The 20958-nt window shown below is 36.5% G+C and overlaps 1 protein-coding gene across 5 annotated transcripts in view; it reads right to left on the bottom strand.

Moving 5' to 3' along the window:
• CPNE8 (copine 8) overlaps positions 1–20958 on the bottom strand; it is a 110004-nt gene that overhangs the window by 76901 nt on the left and 12145 nt on the right. For 4 of the 5 annotated variants that reach the window (XM_055807799.1, XM_055807798.1, XM_055807800.1 and 1 more), the window contains exons 2-5: positions 20160–20200; positions 14938–14984; positions 5177–5280; positions 781–820 (exon numbers count right to left, since the gene is read on the bottom strand). In XM_055807799.1, coding sequence (XP_055663774.1) covers positions 781–820; positions 5177–5280; positions 14938–14984; positions 20160–20200 — 232 coding nt within the window. Of the gene's footprint in view, positions 1–780; positions 821–5176; positions 5281–6825; positions 6899–14937; positions 14985–20159; positions 20201–20958 lie in introns of those variants that run through there. The other variant, XM_027793764.2, reaches the window with a different exon arrangement.

The following is a 20958-nucleotide window of genomic DNA, read 5'->3' as shown; positions in this document are numbered from 1 at the left end:
CAAAGTAGTATGTTTTGGGGAAAAAAACCAATAATATCAGACAAAGTGGTAACTACAGAAGTGCAAACAATCTTGGGCAGAAGCCCAGGATGAGGCTTTATTCTTGTTAAAGACAGTTCAGGGAAGATTCTATTTTCTGCGTCCTCCTAGCTAGCATTGCAGTTATTCAGAACACCTTTCCATGATGACAGAGATAGAGAACAGTTTGCCAAGGCCTTTAAATCTTTACAGGGATGATTTAACTGGAGATCAACAGCTAAAAGTCTTATCTCTTCACAGTGAAGCACACACATACAACATTCCTTCCATTATTCTCTTTTCCTTTGCTCCAGATTCTTAAAAATTCTCTTACCAAAGCCTCGCTGTATTTATTTTTAAAAATTCACTCAAAACCCTCTGAATTCTACTCTCACACGTTTAAATTTTACAGTTACTATTTAATCCCTTCCACTTCAAGATGACATAAGCATAAAAGGTTTCTACTAATATTAATTGGGACACAATCAAAATATTTTAAGATTTTTAGGACCCAGAAGTATCAACAAAAGGCAGCATATCACATACCTGAAAAGGTATACACGTGTGCTCAAATATGCCCTTTACAGGAGGAATGTCCCATTAAAATTATATTCATGAGCATTATGTATATTACTAACCACAGCACAATCATTGTACTTGTCTCTATGTATCTGATATTACTTACAGTCAAAAGAAAATACACATATTTAGAAAAGTGTAAATATTTCAGCACAAGAAAGTATAATAGCAAGGAAAACTTACATGTTTTGACAGGTTAGGACTCTTTGAGTCAACATCGTAGCTTGGAAAAAAAAAAAAAAAAGGAATGTTATATCAGAGTTGCCAAATGACAGATCTAAGGATAAGTAAAGAAACAAAACCCAGACAATTTTTTTCACCTATTTCAGTGTGTGAAATTTACACAATCAGATATATGAATGGAAGTCTCACCAGTAAGGAAGGCAAATTGAATCACCACAGATTACAGGATTATGGTTCACTAGCTATTTAAAATGAAATATTTTTCAACAAAGTGCAGGCTACTAAGAGAAATTATTCTGATATTCCTGTTTGAACCATGAAACCTGCCAAAAACCAGAACAAAAATTAAAAATTAATCTTAGCATACTAACTTCTAAATTAATTTCTTAGGTAATTTTTCAGTCATTTGACTAATTAAGTAGAAATAATTGACAATAAGTTAAATTGCTTTTAGCAAGAGTTTGACTTGTTTTTTTCAGCTTATCATAATCTTGTTCTTCCTCCTGTTAGAAAACGCTGTTGTTTCCCTTCTGCTATATTTCAGTCAGATTTAAAAAAAAAAAAAAAATTACTCTGTGAATTCAAGAGAGATTAAAGAACTTAATATAAGAACTTCTCAGGGGATTTCTAATCTTTATACTTTCAGAGTCTTCCATCTTTATCAAATAATCCACAGTAATATTTTTAACAAATCCTACACTCAGATTCCATACCAGTAACTAATTTGAAAAAGTATCCTCTGTGCCCACACCTCAGCCTCCCCTGTGTGTTTCCATTCCCACTGCATGCTATGCTATCCCTGTGGCTGTGCTGCCACAACTGATTGACGGGATGCATCACGTATCACTGTGTCCAGTGCTGGGCTCCCCAGTTCCAGAGAGACAGGGAACTACTGGAGAGGGGCCAGCGTGGGGCTGCAAAGAGGATGAGGGAACTGGAGCATCTCCCTTCTGAGGGAAGGCTGAGAGAGCTGGGACTGTTTAGCCTGGAGAAGGTTGAGAGTGGATCTTATCAAGGCATACAACTATCTTAAGGGCAGGTGCCAAGAGGACGGGGCCAGGCTCTTCAGTGGTGCCCAGTGACAGGACAAGGGGGCAATGGGCACAAAATGCAACAGAGGAAGTTCCACCTGAATATAAGGTAAAAATTTTTTACTTTGAGGGTGACCGAGCACTGGAACTGGAACCCAGAGAGGCTGTGGAGTCTCCTTCTCTGGAGACATTCAAAACCCACCCAGATGTGACTGTGCAGCCTGCTCTGGGTGAACCGGCTTTAGCAGGGGTTGGACTAGATGATCTCCAGAGGTCCCTTCCAGCCCTGACCATTCTGTCATTCTGGACCATATCACAAGTCAGGAGGACAGGAATACCATAACGTAGCTGGATATGGTGCAGCACAGTCAAAGTTTTAGAAACATATTTGTAAACAAAGGAATGACTATAAAAATCACTAACATGAGGGTTGAGTGTTTATTTAAAAAAAAAAATTGCTGCATACTGTCTGGTGAAACTGAACAGAAAAACACAACTGGTAATTTGATCTGAGGACTAGCTACACAAGGAAAACAACTTCACTGGCAAAATCAAATATAAACAGAAAGGGGCCTGAGACATTGAGGGCTGTACAATTTAGGAGTGGGCTCATGCTCATTTATCAGAACACCAAAAATCAGAGCTATACTCACCACTTTCTTTTTGTTGCAAAAAGTATGAATCATATCAGGAGTTTGTTTCTTTGAAAAATAACACTTTGGCCAATAGCAGTACACAATTTTGTTGAAGAATTTAAACCAGAAAGTTTTCTAAAGATTATTCTTTCCTTTAGCGTTTTAATCCATGAGTAGCTATACAAGAGTCACATTTTTAACTCTGTGTTCTACAATATTTCATTTCTCATCTATCACTGTCATAAGACTCTAAAATAAATTCACAGATTATGGCTATATGGTCATTTGCAGGCAAACATTAAAAACAGTTATTCAGCTTTGAGTTCAGAATACACTTGTGTCCAGGTAATCCAGAACTGCAGCAGAAAGCAGTCAGGTCTTTCTGATAAGTACGGAGTATGTTTGATATTTACAACTTTTTGAAAATAAACAAACAGGAGTCCATTTCTCTGACTACATGAAGAATCAAACAGGAAACTATTTTCCCTTCCAGTTCCAAGTCCTATTCAAATAGCACTTATCCAGAAGCTTTTTACAGATTTTCCTTTCTTTGCCTAGAAGTGAGCCTAGCTTTCTCTTTCTGGTTCATTTCTTTTGCTCATCTCTTCTATTGCACTGCCTCCTCCCCACAACATACACGCATCCTATGAGGAGCCAGAGGCCATCAAATCAAGATTCCTACACAGCCCCAACTGTGTCTTTATTTCAGCAATGCTTTACCTGCACTTGGAGAAGAATCCTTTATTTTGCAAAGGGACTAGCTCTTCTGTAAAATTATTTTAAATAGCAGGCAACAGTTATACTCAGCAGATCTAATGACATTAAACCCAACTTCTAAAATAAAAAATGAAGTCTGCACCAGGCTTCCATGGTGAAGATGAAAGAATTTGTACCTAGGCATCTAGAAGCACTCTGTAATCTACCTTGGCATTGAGTTATTTCCTCTCATTCCTCGAAACAGTTTTAGTCTAGATGGAAACAGCTAGCTGTTACCTGTGTATAGAACACAACGGAACTTTTTTCCTCACTCATCCCTCCAACACTTGTTAACTTAGGAAGCATTATAGCATGCTATAAAAAGACATGGGTTTTTTTCTTTTGGTTTCACAATACAGGAAATGTTGCCATTCAAGAGCACTTCAGTACACCCTGCTGGCAACTTAAAACAAAATCAGCACCTGATTTTATTAACATTGCTAATAGACATCTAACAGCCATCATACTTTTTCCTCTACTGCTACAGTAAGAATCTCCACTAATGTGACTACTGCACTATTTATTTTATGCCCTGCTTAATGTACAGATTGATTTCCATTCCAGAAACGCAGGGGTGGGGGGTGGGGTGTGGGCTGGTGGTGGTGGGAAGGGGAAAAAAAAAAAAAAAAAAAGAAAAAGCAAGTGACTGTCAGAGTTGCTTTAAAGCAACTACTTCGATAAGTAAATGGTACATTGACACTAAAGCCTAGAAGATTTAAAAATGGATTTACCATGAACTTGCTAGGAGATTTTAGGCAAATTATGAAGTCTTTCTTCATCTGTTTTGCTGTCTACAAGACAGAAATGCAATAAATGCAATTTCTATATCAAGGCAAACTTGCAGCATAACTTCAAATTGGGAAGCAATAAATTTACAACTTACCACTACTATAAACACCTGAGTATGACTTGTCACAACTCCATAACACATATCAGGAGAGCTCAGTCTTCAGGATTAGAAAGTATAGGAAGGCAGACTACATTGTCTTTCTTGATATATTTATTTGGTAAGTAACTTAACAGATGATTCCCCTAAATATTTCTCAGAACAAATAAACTAAAAGAAATACACATGAAGGCAGAAATCTTAGGAACACAAAATAAGAACTGACAAAACTTAAGCTAAAGTACATCTTGCAAAGGAAACAAAAAAAAAGGAAAAGGATTGTTCAACTTAAAGGACACTTAAAGAAAAACTGTGGCCACTATGCATACTATACTGCAAAACTGAGTGAATGGCTTTCCCTTAATTATCTGTGAGGGTTATTCAAGTGCTCTCTCATAGGGCAAGATTAGGAAGAATTGCTGGGGAAAAAAACAAAAAAAAGGGAGGATGATAACCAATGAAACAAGACAAGCTTGATTATCACAAAGACTGAAATAACAAGATTGAGGTGAAATGTAACAAATGACATGCAAGGTGATGTAGTGACTGGACTCTCAATTCTATTTTCCAAAGAACAAAGTGAAAACCAAACCAATTTCACCAGTGGAATGAAATGTGTACATCTGAAATAAAGTCAAAACCCCTCTAATTCTAGAACAGCCGCTTTCATTCTAAAATCTTAAAATTTAGTATACTTAGATGAATACTGGCATTTATTTTAGTAAAGAAAGTTTTGGCTCTGTACTACTTCTACAATATTTTTTTCTGGACACTATGCCCATACCTGTTTTATCAGCTATACTGCCACCATATTTAACATTTTGACACCCTTAGCTTTCTATCTTCTAAAAGTAATGGTTGTGAAGAAGATTATACTTTGACTGTATATTAATACCTGCCAATTTCTTTAAAACTCAGTCATTCATATGTTACATATTTATTTCTGAGGCAGCAATGCTAAATTAATCATGTTTATTAACGTAATCCATGTCAATAGATACTACCTCTTCTCAAGTTAATTTTACGCTGGATGAAACCTAATGTGTTTACAGAGGCTGCAATATTAGAGTCAAAGATTGTTAACTTACAAATCAAACCGCAGATTCTCTCTTTCTTCGAAGAAGTAGTCCATTATAAATTTTCTTACAAAATCTGGATTTAAAGTATTATCAATTACTTCTGTTCTTCCAAACTGTAAAAGAGAATTGTAAGTTTAAGCCACATGCTATAATGAAGTTTAATTAAGTAGACTGTCAATACCAGCAATATATGAGATACAAGACAGCCTGTAAAAAAAATCTTTTAAACAGATGTCATGAAAGAAAATGACTGTTCACATGAATAGATCAGTTATCTGTGGATGAAGACAGACTGGCAGAAGACCTCATACTTCAGTATAAAGAGTGGTGCACAGCCTGTATCGTATAACCTAAACTTTATAAACACCAGCACCCAGATCAGAATTCGAATTTGGGGAGGAAATTCAGTAACGTAAAAATCCACCAGTTCCTCAAAAAAAATTACAACATCAAGCAAAAGCTTACATATATTGCTTATTTCAGATAGGTTTAAATATTAGGGAATGCAATCATTAGAAGTGTATCATTTTTGCATTATCCAGCTCCTATTTCACCTTAGTTCAGCTCTCCCTTCATCTCTCCTCTCTCTGAGTTTTCTGCAAAATGCCTGTTCTTTCGTGGTGTTTACAGTAAGAGCCTCAGCTCTCATCAAGCTGAAAATATTTTAATTTAAAAAAAAACCACACAACAAAATACCACTTTGGTTGACTTCAGTTCATATACATCACAGATATAAATGATCATAAAATAATAATGTGACAATTTTGGTTTTGTTTTAGCTGTTTCTTGTTTTAGCTGTCCTTTCAAGACACTCAGAAAACAAAACAAAAAAGGAGTTATTATTGAATTATCATTTAATTTTGTCCTACACATTGAGCATATCAACACATATCTGAATATAGCTTACTGAAAAGCTTTTTGACAGTCCGGTGAAAGACTGTTATTAAGGAGTCCTCAAAACTGCAATCTGTGAGTACAGACTTTCGAATGACTCGAAGACTGCCAACCTCTGCATTGACAGGGCTTAACTAAAGCAATGAACATGGATAAAGAAAGAAAAAACCTTCTTGTAATTGAAGGCTTTTGAGATGTATTTCCTGAAACTGTTTTCACATCACAGATGTGAATCTAACCACTACAACCTGCACAGAACCCCTCAGCCTCCAACAGGAACCTCCCTATCCCAGCCCCTGCATACCTAACAAACGTGTGGTATGAAAGAACAGAGCATACTCCACTGTCTCTTCCTCTCAAAACTAAGCAATTTCCTTTCATTGCTTGATTCTTTCTAAAGTAAAATGGTAAAGAACTCCAGCCACATTATTTGTGTGCTTCAAAGAAACTCCATTAGCATCAGTAACTTTTTTTTTTTCTCCTTTGAATGACTGTGCAGACATACATTCAAACTGCAGGGGACTGACTCTAAGCACCATTCATTCACAGAGGTCATCTGGAGAAGTGGGCCTGTATCTAAGAGGATGAGTGCTTGGCAAACGCACCTACCCTCCCAAAGGTCTCAGGTACAATAAAATGTTCAACGGAAGTTAACACATCTTCAAGACACAGCTCTATAAAGTCTCAGGAAAAGGAACAATCCTCAGAAGTGACACAGTGGTGACTTGCATCTTTACAGAGTGTGCTTGAATCCTGTTAGGTACCTTCACTTTCGCTATGCTGTGAGATGTTCAGTTGGGACAGTCTTATTCAGAGATGTCCATATTCCAGCACTTCCTATAAAAGACAGAGAAGCAAAACTATCTTCCCATTGAACAATGCCATCTCCAAATAAAAAGGCAAAGAATATTTAATATATAGTGTCATTAGCATACTCCTTTGCCAAGACTTTACATCATTTCTTAAAACCTAGGTGGAATGATTCTCCTGGTCTCACTGGAACCTTGATATCCCCTACAAGAAGGCTTCTGAATACATCCTAAGGCACCAACTGTTCAGAAAGCAAGTTTTCTCATTAGCAATCACTGTATTTTTTCAGCTCTCCTAAGTCAAAGCAATAGCTAAGAAAAGAATAAGCATTATACAGACATGGGCTGGAGAAATCTCCAGAGTGATGAAGATACGGGATATTCAAAATGAAATAGTCTCTGAGCCTCTTAAGATAGGACTAGCAGAGGATGCACATGATCCTGGAAACAGACCAGAACATGAACAAATAGTTTGATGCTTACTGTTTGTTTTGGATGAAAAATGTTAGTGCCTTCAGAAATTATTGAAGGCATTCTCTGAAACGTTGGGATAAATTTGACAGGCAGAGTGTTGTAAAAAACACCCTCTTCAACAAACACCAGTGACTACTATGGCCAAGTATTAAACAATGGAAAATGACAGCAGCGGTAGAAAGTTGGCATTTCTATGGAAATATGTATGACCGCAATACTAGCCTGGGCTAAAGGGCCTTTCCCTCCCCTCTAAATAGTAGCATTCAAATTTTACATACATTCAAAGTCTGCAACCAGTTTCCAGGTCAAATAAATCTCAACGTTTATAAATAAAACCTTCCCCTGTCAGCTGCATGCTTTACAACATTCAACAATATTGAAGCCAGGAAAAAATGAAAGCTGGAATGGCTGATAAAATGAAATATGCAGCAGTAACTAAGAATTTAACACTGTTTGAAGTTATGCCCTGAAAATGAGAAGCCACTCTCTGACACAAGCCAGTAAAAAGCAGTTCATCAGACCAGGGATGAGAAATGAAAACAAAGGGGTCATAAGGACCATCCATTTTGCAGTTCTGAACAGGAATATGTCTCTCATCTGTGTATTTATTCTTCCCCCCTCAAGTGTCCTATTTCTTGCATTTGCGCTCTTACAGCAAACTGTCCGAATTCTCTCAAAGACTGGAGTCAGCTGCATAAAGAACAGATTTACCCTTAGTGCTGAAAGCTGATGAGCACTGGCCTAACTCCAGAAGCAAAGAACTCTGTGCCTTCAAAAAGAAGATCTAAGGATGATTGCATTGTAACTGGCACAGCAAGTAAGCAAAGAACATGTATTAAGTCCTGGTAGTCTCTCATGCTACATCCAATAAAATCAGAATACAAAGATATCCACAAAGATATCTCCCAGCCTGTGCAGATTCAAGCAGCATATTGTCCTGGGAGACTCCTTAACCACCAGGCAGGAAAAGAAAGGTTACCAAAGTTCTTTAAATCCTCAGTTTAGGATGAGCTTAAAGGAGAGTAAAAGGATCTTCAGTCATATATGACTTCCACCTCTATATACACAGAAGACACAGAGAAACAAAGAACACAGGGAGCTGCAGCCTAAGAAAGTTGACTTCCTGCTGCTAAAGTCATCATCTAAATTGAAAGGCACAAACCCAAAATAAGTGAGCTCAGAGGACAGCTTGTCAAAAGAGTCCATTTAGGGGCACTAATACCTCTGTCTTGACACCTTCATAAACAGATCATTTTCTGACAGTATGATCCTTCTTGAAATAGTAAAGGCAGTTTGCACAACAGGAGGATACACTTGACTTTGGAAAAGCCACTCAGAGGAAAAGAAGATTAATGGCTAAGAAAAACAGATAAGAATCATAGAATACTTGAGGTTGGAAGGGACTTCATGAGTTTGTCCAGTTCCACCTTCCTGCTCAAAGCAGCATCAGCTAGATAAGGTTTGTCCATTCAGGTTTTGAGTACGTCCAAGCACAGAGACCGCACAGCTCTCTGGGCGACCCATTCCTTAATCACTCATTCTGGAAGAGTGTTTCCCTATGATACGCAATAAATACGCAAAATGATTATGATGAAATCACACTGAGACCAGAGAAGGTCCAACAGAACAGCAATTACACTGCTACCTTAATCTCCTATCAGTTATACCGAAATTGTTACAAAACTCAAGAGACTGAATTCAGTGGCACTGCTAACTTTAAATTATTTCAAATTACTTTTTTTTAATTGAGGCTTCAGTTTTATGGTCTGTTTACTTTTTCCCCCCAAGGGCTAAACAAATTATTCCTTCACATTAAATTAAAAACTAATTACTTAACTGAAAAATTACTATTAAAATTTATCTTATAGATGACATTAAAATGCTAGCCTCTAAAAATCACCAGTCTACACTTTTCAGCTGAACAAAGCATCGTCTCTTTAAATCTGTTTTCCCAATTACCTATTGCCTTTTTTAAGCAGAACAGGTTATTTCTACAATCCAGTCACTTATGGCTAATAACATAACTGCTAATTAATTAGTTCTCCACATGGCCTGGTTTCCCCCACTAACAGTTGTGTAAAGCTGAAATCTTAACATGGCCAACAAGCAAATACCTTGAGAAATGTCATTCAGCATGTAACAGAATCAATTTAACCCTGTAAAAGAAAACAAATGTTCAATAAAGAAAATAAAGAACAGAATCCCTTTTCTGGAGTTCCTGAGATGGACAGTCTTTGTTGCCTCATAATGCAAGCTCTCCTGGTAGAAGGGGATTTTAAAAATGTATTTAGCCATTTGAAATTGTATAGCATCGCAATCTAGTGATCCAGCTAAAAGGGGCTATAAGGTTAATGGAAAATTGTAACCTGAATTTTAAATTCAGAGTTATAAAAGACTAGCAAGTTCGGTAAGTCCAGTATCAACAACACAAAGCAACTATTTAACGATGAGGGTCTAACCCAACCCTCTGCTAAACACTTTCTATATTAATTCTCTAAATTAATTCTTGCTTCAACTTTATGGCCACGAGTGAACTTGAGAATAACATCTAGTGAGCTCTCTTTTTGTGTTTTTCTTTTTTAAATTTGCAGTGTTTTATCACAATTACAATGAAGTTGTTCCAAAAAGTAATTCCCCCCATTCTGAAAAATAAGTTATTGTTTTCTGCCTGATTTTTATTTCACTTCCTTTTCTGTCTTTTGGATTCTTCTATATCTCTGTTGAGACAGAAATTTCGTAATAGAAAACATGTATGTTCTTAGCACTGATATTTATAGCTGATTACAATTATCCTTAATTCAGTCTTTCATTAGGAAAATAATTTGAGCTTTATTTTTTCAGTGTAGCATATGTAATTTAATCTTCTAATAATTCAGTATTTTTATCTCTAGTCTTTTGTCATTTAAACATCTTGAAAAGAACCTAGTATTCTGTCACAATTCTAGGAAGCTAAAGAACTAAAAAATGGCTTAAACTGTTACTAGGTTCTTGGCTCTGATCTTAATGGCTTTGAAAAATTGTTTAGGAAGCTCCAGGTAACACTCTCCGTTAGAAGCTCACTGTACAAAATGGTATATAAACACAACAAAAGACAAACTCTGAGAAGAGGATTATAATCTAGCTTCACTACCTGTGAACAGAACAAATAAGAAACTTGAATTGTGGAGAAAGAAATGCAGTATGAATAGAATGAGCCTGTTACAATGATGAATAATAGTCTCATATAAGCAGAATTACAGAAACTACAAGGAAACAAACAAAAAATTCACAGCTGCCAACCCCACTCTAGAAAAAGCATAGTCATAAAACGTTCTGCAGTGTGCTTGTCCCAAAGAAAGAATAATGCTATTATCAGAAAAAAACACAACGTTTCTCTAATGTGCACGCAAACACTCAGATGAAATCTATATACCGAATGTACACGTAATGGTGATTTCTATATAACCCTTTTTAAACTGATGGTTATACAATCATAAGTATATAAAACTCAGAAAGGTTTCCTCATTTTTCTGTGCTTTGGCTTTTCTCCATTAACTGTTTCCTTTGAAAGGAAACGTGACTTCCTTTAAAAGATTTCCTATGGACTTGGATATCCATGGATGCACCCCATGCAGTACCATACATACCTAAATGATAGGAAGCAAGGACTGAAAAAAGTTACAGAACAAATAGATTTTTACAGAATTAAACAGTATAAATATATAAAAGGCAACTATGAGGACTTGGCAGAACATTATTCATACTGAGTGATCAGACAATAATACAGCAGATGAAGTTCCATATGGATGACTGAAACACTATATCTACATGAGGAAAAAAAGTAACAGCCGACAACACAGAGTTAGGATGGCTGAATAAGCAATGAGAGCACATAAAAGGAGAACTTTTACTGTGGATGAACCACAGCATAGGGACTAGGCAAAGATCATGACAGCATTTTTTAATTTCCCTACAAACTGGTCACCTTTGCTGTCTTGGAATTCCACTGCAACTTTGCCTGTTTTCTCTCTGTTTGATGACTCAGTCAAAAAAGATACTTTTTCTTGTCTCCAGCATATTTACTCCAGATTTACAAAAAAAAACAATAAAAAGAGTGAACAGAATTCATGAACAGGAAGGCCTGAAGAACAGGAAGCCATGAACAATTTTAGACACAATGGAATTACTGAGGATATAAAATAACATTTGGCAGCTCCTGAAACTGGAAATCAGCATGATGAGGACCAGTAAGAGAACAGACTCCCAGGCGGGTACACAAATTTATCTGCATCCAATGCATCCTTACAGTAGATAGACCAGTGGCTCAGAGCTTCACTCCATAAGCAGTTCCTCAACACTTACTGATGGTGACTAATGTCAGTAAAACTGCAGTTAGTTGAGTATTTCATAACATCTATTATTTATTTAAGATCCACCTTTGAAGTGTTCCCTCTTGTTTTCAGAATTAGCACCCTCTTTGAGATGAAGAAATTAAGATTCTTAAAACATATTATTTAAGGTTTCTGTAGATAAAACCAAATTATAGTTACCCATATTTCAAATGTGTCCTCACAAAGTAAGAAGTAAATACTTTAAAACCAAAGTTCAGATTCTGATGATGCATTTGTTGCCTATTATATTAACTGAAATACCTGATGATCACACTGTAAATGAAAGCAGGGAAAATGTTTTGAAAAAACCCACCCTTCTGAATTGAGAATAAAATATTTTAATTCTTTGCTGATGATTTGGTGGACAAGAATAACTGAGTAAAAACATGGGAATCTGCACCACAGGCAAACGGGAGTCAATGCCCAGAAAACATGTACCCTTCATCGAATGAATGGGTAACTATTGTATTGAATACATCTGAATAGCTTAATTTAAGGGGGGGGGGGGGGGGGGAAGCACACTACTACAATAGTTCTAGGGAAATTACGGAGATTATGAAATTATTTACTGTGTTTACGATCCCCAAGCATTTTCTGCAGTGTTCAAAAGAAAGTAATTAGGCAAATGAAGGAAGAGAACTATGCTTATAAGGATATGGAACAAAAAGAAAGTATTGCCATGACTGAACAACATTCTTTGCTGTCTACATATATCATCAGGGGTTTATTATTTGTCTCATTTTTGTCTTCTCCAAACAGTTCCAGGTGAATTCCATCTCTACAAGCTAGTAAAATATTAAGTAAATGTTGAAATGCAACAAAATGGACACAGAATTTTATTGAAAAACCCACTATTAGTGCATTCACCACTGCAGGCAGAAAAAGCACAAAAATAAAGATATGAGATTACCCATCTAATGTATATATCAACTAACCTTCTACCTACCACCTTATTGTTTACCACTGGTATAAATATAACACACCACAACACATAAAATGCAATCCTGACTCAGCCCCTCTATCATGCCAGCCTCTGAATTTTGATTGTCATAACAGCTACTAGGAATGGGATTCCACTCACTGAACTTTACGTCTGACAGTCAAGTGTAGGCTTTTGATCATCACTTGGAGGCATTTCTAAAGAATGATTCATCTGATCTAATGCAGACACCTAAATTAGGTCTGATGAACTGCCCTCAGGAAGTTGTATTTTTCCATTAACTATAAATAGTTTAAAGAGTCAACTGAGTTGTAAATACCTATACCTGGACCTTATCCTGACAGTCAAGATAATTATGTCTTAAAAGAAAAAAAGCTGTAAGATTTTCTAGAAACTGCTATGTCAAAAGTCTGTTTTAACCCCTGCAGTTCCCAAACTGGCATATGATCCTATAAGCACATGCCAAAGTGCATCACCTAACCAAGATACTCTAACCAAAACAAAGATACAATACAAGAAATAATGTTGCACACTGCCCTATTCAGGTGGTTTTGCTTTGGTCAAGGAGATAAAATGGCAGAAGACAATACAAAGCTATACAGTGGTGATGCACTTCAACCATTACAAACTTGGCTCTGTTAAAATTGAGAGCAGATGCAATCTTTCCATCAACAATCTCCTAAATCACCTCAAAACATGCACACAGAACATTTTCTAAGTAAGGTGATGATATTACAATTTTACCATCAGGACAAGTATGATATTAAAAATGGCTAATATTTATTTCAACAGTTAGACCAGAGAAGTATGAAAATTCCACAAAATTACATATGAACCTTAAACAACAATAAAAGCCAGAATTTCTGACAAAATCCTCTTAACCTTAGATCAGAAAAGGACCCAAATGCTTTAGTGATGATCTAGGCCTGACTACCAAACCACACCAAGCCACCTAAGTCAACTGAATGCCTGAAGACTCCTCTGCTTTCAGTTAGCTACCCAGATGTTTAGAACTCTGCATATGTATATTGCTTCTGCCAATTTAAGATCGGTGAACTCCCATGTAGGGTCCCCAAACTGACATTTCTTCACACAAATCATCAGAGGGATGTGATCCACTAGGTATACTGAGAGGACATCTAGTACAAAGCTCAGAACAGAGCACAGCAATTTAACTGAAAACTACAAATGAAATAGGTACAATGTTTCACGCATCATCCAGTTACATGAGCTTTTCTCCAAGCAGGAGACAAATTCTCTCATCTCGACAAGTATAAAACCCACATCCACCGTGTTTCAGGAAAGCAGAAAACACATTTCTCCAGCCAGCTGGCAAGGACACCAAATATAAGGGAAGAGGTCTGGTTCCTGTGCTCCTGGCCCCTCCACTGAAATTTTTACACAGTAGTAGTCACATAAAATATCCATTCTGAAAACAAGAACATCAGACCTCCTCTCTTTTACAGGGAAAAGTTATAAGATAGTTCATTCCTCTAATGGTTCTGTTCTTAGAATGAATGGCCACAGAGCAGAGCACCTACACTGAAAAACAGTTCCATCAATCCTCTCTGTAAGGCAGCTAAATAGTGCATTTATCGGTAGAAAGATGACCACCCTTCCCCCAACACTGTCAACTCTTTCAAAGAATAAAGGAGAAAAATTAGATAACCAAGTACAGGGAGAGAGTTCCCAGCTACAAATGTTGATCTGTTGTAGATACTCAGTGTAGAGGTACTTGATTTAGTTTCTTAAGACATACCACTCCACTGTTCACACTGATGGGTTAAGAAGACATAATCCAACCTATGTATAATACACTCGCTTCCTTCTTGCCTGGTGTATACTCTACTCAGCAGCACCTAACTTCTCCCAAACTACATAGGAAAAGTAGATCTCCACCACAACTACAGACTAGTTTTGATGACACTGACCATCACCATAGCCAAATCCTTCCATAGATCTTGTGCTGTTTGTCTTCTTCTCTTTATAGCCACAAACCTTCTCCAGATTGATAGCTAAGTTTGATTTCATTTATCTCAGGGAGACTGTAAAACAGGAAAGTCATGTATTCTCTCTACTTTTGTTTTTACTTTTGGTGGAAATGTGCAATACAGACAAGGAAATTGAAATTAATGTGACTAGGTTTTAAGTGTTCACTGCTACATAGGGTTCCCATTGTTCAGGATGGCATTAAAAAGGCTATGACACACCCTCTTCGCTACAGAAAATGACTAGCCTTAAGCATACTCAAAACCTTTATACATCTATGAATAAGTATCTTACCTCTCTCCATTCCTTGTTTCCAATGGCTTGTGTGTACAAAACACAGACTGCAGGGAAAAAAAAAGTTAGGTCATTTTCAGAATTTAACATATTCTTAAATTAAGTGAACCAATTTTGTAGTCTGTTGTGCCGTTGAAATTAGTAATGAGGACAATCAAATAGTAATATGTTTTCCCTCAGTTTTCGGTATGCCTAAGCAGACTGGCAACAATATGGTCTAGTTGTTACAGCAATGAGCTAATAAATAAGGTGGTTCTAAAATGGGAGGCAACACTTAACAACTTGACCTCCAGCAAATCACTTGGCAATCCTTAGCAGTAAAATTGGATAAAAGCAGGTCTTCATTAAACGTGGATGGTCTGGCTATCCTAGTTAATCTAATGCGTAATCACCCTAAATTATGCTTCCTTCAAGAGACGAGAGAATTAAAGTGAAAACAAAGGAGGACCCTACTGGAAAAATAGAGAGGGGAAATAAAAGGGGAAAAAGGAAAAAAAAAAAAAAACTTTCAGGTTTTCTTCTTTAATTCTGTTTCAGATTATTTATAGATAAATATCTTACATATGCATCCCTTTTTTAAAAAATACACAAAATCTAATAAAAAATTGAATCAAAGAAGTTTGTTGACCTAAGCTGTTTTTGAAAGACCAAGTAACATAATCCCACAGGCATCACTCTCCTTACAGATCCATTTTTCCAGTACAGAACCCACTACGCAGTAATTGGTAGCCTCCATCACAGGACTGATGACAAAGGTCCAGTGACTATAGTCAGGTCTTTTAAACACTTGTATAAGTACAAATCACTTGCACTGAAGGAGCACTATAAACTATTTTCTACAGTCTTGAACTAGTTGCAGCTAATGACCATAAAGCAATTTTTACCTGAAACTCCACTACAACCCTTTTCTGAACAATGGAAATAAAGATATTTGAACACTTTTTTCTCACAAATTCTTCTCCGGTGTCAGTCCTTATTTTTCAGCAGAAGGTTAAAAATAATACTGTTTTGGGTTGCAGCCTTGAACAATAAAGGTAGAAGCCTGGTTTTGTTCTCAATGAAGTCAGAATCATCAGACCAAAGTAGAAATGAAGTCAAGCTTGAAACTACATTTTCTTGTTACTTAAAAGGTATTTGCTACACACACACACACAAATATCAGACCACAAAGCAACAAAAAAACCCACCCAAAAAAAAACCCATTAGGCAGTAGCAAATAAGGAAGAACAGAAAAATGCAAGTTCAATATTTTAGCTCACATAGAAGTTAAAATTTAACACAATTCAACATTTTTTTTCCAAATAAGATGTCTTGTAGAAGAAAAACAGAAAAAAAACCCTAAAAATCTTTTTCTGGAGATGTTTGCCTGTCTCCATTTAATCTAAATGAATCCTTGAGCAATTATGCTCCTAGCTTTGGTTCCTACTTAGAGTAGGATGAATCCAAACCAACAAGCCTATTTTCACAACTCGTTCTGGAGTAGACTGCTGAACTATATTACACAAAGAATGAAGTTAAATCAGAAAACATGAGAAAATACAGTGAAATGGAAGCCATGAAATCACCTACAAAAGTGTTGAAGGTTACTGAACTTCTGAATAACCTTTACATCTAGTAAGATCTGTGCCAAGGTAACCCTGGGAGAAGGAAATGTTGTCAAAGGAAGTTTTCACAGATAAAAAACAAGAAAAAAAAATTCTCTGGAAATACCCCTATTGCTTATATATAATCAGGCAAACTTTCCTTTCACTTTACCCATTGGAAACTTTTTTAAACTGATGTTACCAGTTCTGCAACAATGAATATTTTCCGATTTTCAGTAGTGGTTTCCAAGAATGCAAATGTCTCACTAATTTAAAAAGCAGATATAATTGTGGATTGTATTCATTTTGCCAAGAGTTTACATCCAAATTTTCAATCAGCAATTTCTCATACCTATTACCCCAATTGAGAATAGAACTGAAATTCATTTAGAGGAAAAGCCAATGCATGGGAAGAAAATGATTCTGCCTGTGCTGTGATTACATGAAGAAAACATGCCAAATTCATTAACCTGTATGTCCTTTGCAGGTCTTATCCCTGTCTCATCAGGGAAGCATTGCTTTAGCTTATTTTCTCCCAGATAATAAAAATAAAAATAGGTTTTCTCAAAAATATTCCTAGAAAAAACAGTCTCCAAACTGGAAGAACAGAATGGTCCAAATGGTACAGTAATCAAGATATATGATTGCTTTGACTCCACTGAGGAGAAAGCACTGTCAGTAAGAGACTTCAGTATTGTTTAAAATACTTCATGAACAAGGGCTATCCAAGTCTGTTCCATCTATATCTAATATCTCTACATTATTTCTGTAACTTGCCTCTAGGGAGGCAAAGTGCCAGCTTCCTCTTGGCATCAATATTCTAGATTGCAGAAAAGTGGTCAGAATTGGATAAATGCTGAGAAGCAATTACAGTATCAACAAAGGCTAAGTAAACCTCCTCAGAGAACCAGAGAAATCACAAGTTCCTTTTTAATTTCAGGAGAAGGCTGTTTATGTTGACATGGGAGTCAACTATATTCATGCGTGTCCCTCTGAGAAAAAGACAAAGAGGATAAAATCAGATTTTCACTATCGGTATGATCCCTAGATAACTGCATTAGTTTGAAAAGTATATTAGAACTGCACTAGTCAAATCCAATGAGACCTCAAGATACAGAGTGACCCTACATGGTTCTATCTTGTATGAGAGCTAATGGCTGCAAATTCAGTAGGTCTCAAAGTGAATCTCGTGAAAGTGGTATGATGCTGGGTTTGATACCATTTTAGCTAACAGGATAGTTACTGTGTACAGGCCAGCCTAAGAATGGCCTTTGTCCAAGCAAAGAGCCACTGAGGAACGTTACCCTGCTGTACTTCCAACTACAGAAAAGAACAGCACTTTTTATACTACATCTTTACCCCATTCACTTTTACAGTGGGGCCTGTAACTATGCTCAGCTGAAGGACACTATGAGCAAACAAACTAAATTGTCTAATAAACCCCCCCTGCAGAATACTGAAGGTACACTGTTTGGAGAGCACCCATAATCAAATACCCATACTTTGCCAGGTAATTTCTTGAGTGCAAATACAGTATGAGCACTTCCAGAGCCAACAGTTTCCCCCTTCTCTCTTTTACCAAGGACAGCATTACTGCATTCCATGGTTTTGTACTGCTAACCTGTGACAGACAGGCCTGATTGGCAGCATAACTGGGTACTGCCAACTTGAGACCAGCTCTCTAAAGCACACTACCAATTTGAGTGTGTTTTTTTTACCACTCAGAGACTAGAAAGCAGTTTGTTTTGAATTGATAGGCAAGATTACGATACTTGGGAAAAAAAAATCCATATACTTTGAATCCATAAAAAATACCACCAGTTTACTTCTCAGAAATATTTTAAAGATAGCTATTAAAATTTCTTTAGGTTTTCCTGCCACTCTGTTTACTTGTGTCCCTTCCCCAGCATGGGTTACCACCAGCCGTGATCACTTGGGTTTGCACAGCTGCCCTGGCTTGGGCTGCCCACAAGCCACAGACCCATCAGAGGTACTGCCTTTTGCACGGCGTGTCTCCTTCCAAGAATGCATCTCCAACAGCATATTTTTCCAACGTGTGGCTCTGGCAGTATCTTTGGCAGCTGTGTCTCTAGCTCCTAGCTGCTGCCACGTTTTTCTAAAACATGTCTGGGCAGGGGCACTGCGTGCTCCCCTGTCTGGCAGAAGTTCTGGCAGGCAGTCATTACTCACATGGCTTTCAGAGCTAACTTGAACCAGCTGTGACAGCCACAGGGTGGTTCCTGGCCTCCTCCCACAAAGATCACCCTGCAGTCCCCAGCTACCCAAACCCTGCAATTTATGCCCAATACAATTCCCTATCTGATAAAAACTTGAAGCACTTGTCCCTAATAATACCTGAGCTTAAAAACTAGACACCTCACCACTTTTGTCAAAAGGTGCCTGGATTTAATAAAGAGATCCCTGAATTCAGTCTATCAGAACCACCCTTCAAAATTGCGTAACCTAGACGAGTGAGTTTGGTTTTTAATTGGCTAATAAACTTAGTAACATGCAAAATTCTCAATTTTGCTTCTGCATGATCTACCTACACCAGAGGCATGGTATTTCCTATGTCTCCTTAAAAAAAAATGGTTAGGTTAAGAATATCAAAGGTACTTCTAACTTCAGGCAAAACTTTTTTCCCTAGGAAGTAAAAGCTTTTCCCATCAAAAGTCTATTGTGGAATCTCTCTTAAGAAACTTCTGGTTAAGAACAGACAAACATACTCTCACAAAAGTACTCAAATGTTTCATACTGTCACATGACTCAGCATTCAAGTATATCCCATCAGGACATGGTTACATGTCCAGACACTTGGTAGAAGTATATGTGTCTCAGTTTTTTTCCAGTGTCAGTAAGCACAATACATGGTATTCTAAGGAAGAAAAGCCCAGGCTAAAAAAAAAAAAGTGAATTCATAGACAAAGATATGGAGAGTTGTAGAGGAGACAACATGACCCAAGATACCATAATCTAAGGACTAGTCAATTAACACTACAGAAGTAATTTGATTAAACACTATCAGAAAAAAAGGAAAATTTTCGTGGTCTCAGTTCCTCGATAGAAGTTTTATAAAGTGTCTGATACAGGAAAATAGTCATAAATTTTAAATCAGAAGTCCCATCATACAGAAATCCATAGGCATGAGAGGTTTTGGGGATCCAGTTATACTATTTTTGATGAGTAAAGATCATGTTTCCCAGAGACAAATTTACTTAATTTTTCAGCATTTGACTCTGAGATTAGTAGACACTAGCAGCAACAAGTGTTTCTAGTTACAAGTGTTTCTAGTTTATTTAGAAGTTTGCTTACTAACTTTGAAAGAGATCTAGAACAACAGATACTACAAAAAAAAAAAAAATACATTTCCACGTTTATGAGTTTTCAGGGAAATGTAAGCTGATTGCTAAATAAGAGTCTATGTAGCTCAGAAAAGCAATATTGAATACAGTCTTTAAAATTCCAGTCCATATAACAAAAACTATTAGTGTAACTTAAGTGTAACTTAGTTATTTTAAATAATTGTCACAAAAACAATGTAAACCTCACACTGAAGAAAATCACCCACCTAATTTTTAATCCAGTGTTTACATATTTACAATATATGATGAGAAAAACAATAAAGTGCTATATACTCACTTGGATCAGATTTAGAAAATGTATCTCTGTCCAAAAGATTTCTGTTAAAAAAAAAAAAGAGAAAAATAATCTTATTTATAAAAAAATGGTGAAAGATACAAATCAGATACCAAAGCATATATATTTTCAACAATTTTGATCAGTCAGCTTAGTTTTCTGCCCTCCTAATATGTAAGATTTATTCAGTCAGCACTAACCCTTGAGTCATCTTACATTTAATTTTATTATACATTCTGGATTTGAGCAAACTGTGGCTCATATACACCAATACTATGAAGTGAAAAGGAACACAGGACAAGCACATTAAATATATAATAGAAATCAGGAGTAGAAATATCTTTAAAACACAAATGTCTACCAGAGATTAACTTGCTAGTTGAACCCAAAACTTTCAGACTTTACTTAAAGGAATAGCTATGAGATCTCAGAACCATCAGGACATATCTGTAAGCATCTGTCACAGATGAGTAAAGAGAACTAGAGCATACACAGGATATACACCAAAATTATGAGTTTTCTATATATCTACAAAACACCTAGGAATAATAGTAAGAATTAATCTCGTTATGCAATATTGTAGCCACACTTCAGCCAACTGAGAATCATACACAGATAAGGAAACTCAAATTAACAATAAGCCTAGATAACCAGGACTGAGCAGAAAACCATTGTCAGAATAGTTACCAACATTTTATCATTTAATAATAAAAATTTAAAATAAAATAATAAAATAAATTATATTATCTTGACGAACTAGAAAAATGGTCTGAAAACAGGATGCCATTGAACAGGGAGAAGA

This window comes from Falco peregrinus, chromosome 6 (assembly GCF_023634155.1).
Source record: "Falco peregrinus isolate bFalPer1 chromosome 6, bFalPer1.pri, whole genome shotgun sequence".
NCBI classification, from domain to species: Eukaryota; Metazoa; Chordata; class Aves; order Falconiformes; family Falconidae; genus Falco; species Falco peregrinus.
The sequence above is the reverse complement of the archived record's forward strand: the minus strand, read 5'-3'. Positions and strand labels throughout refer to the sequence as shown.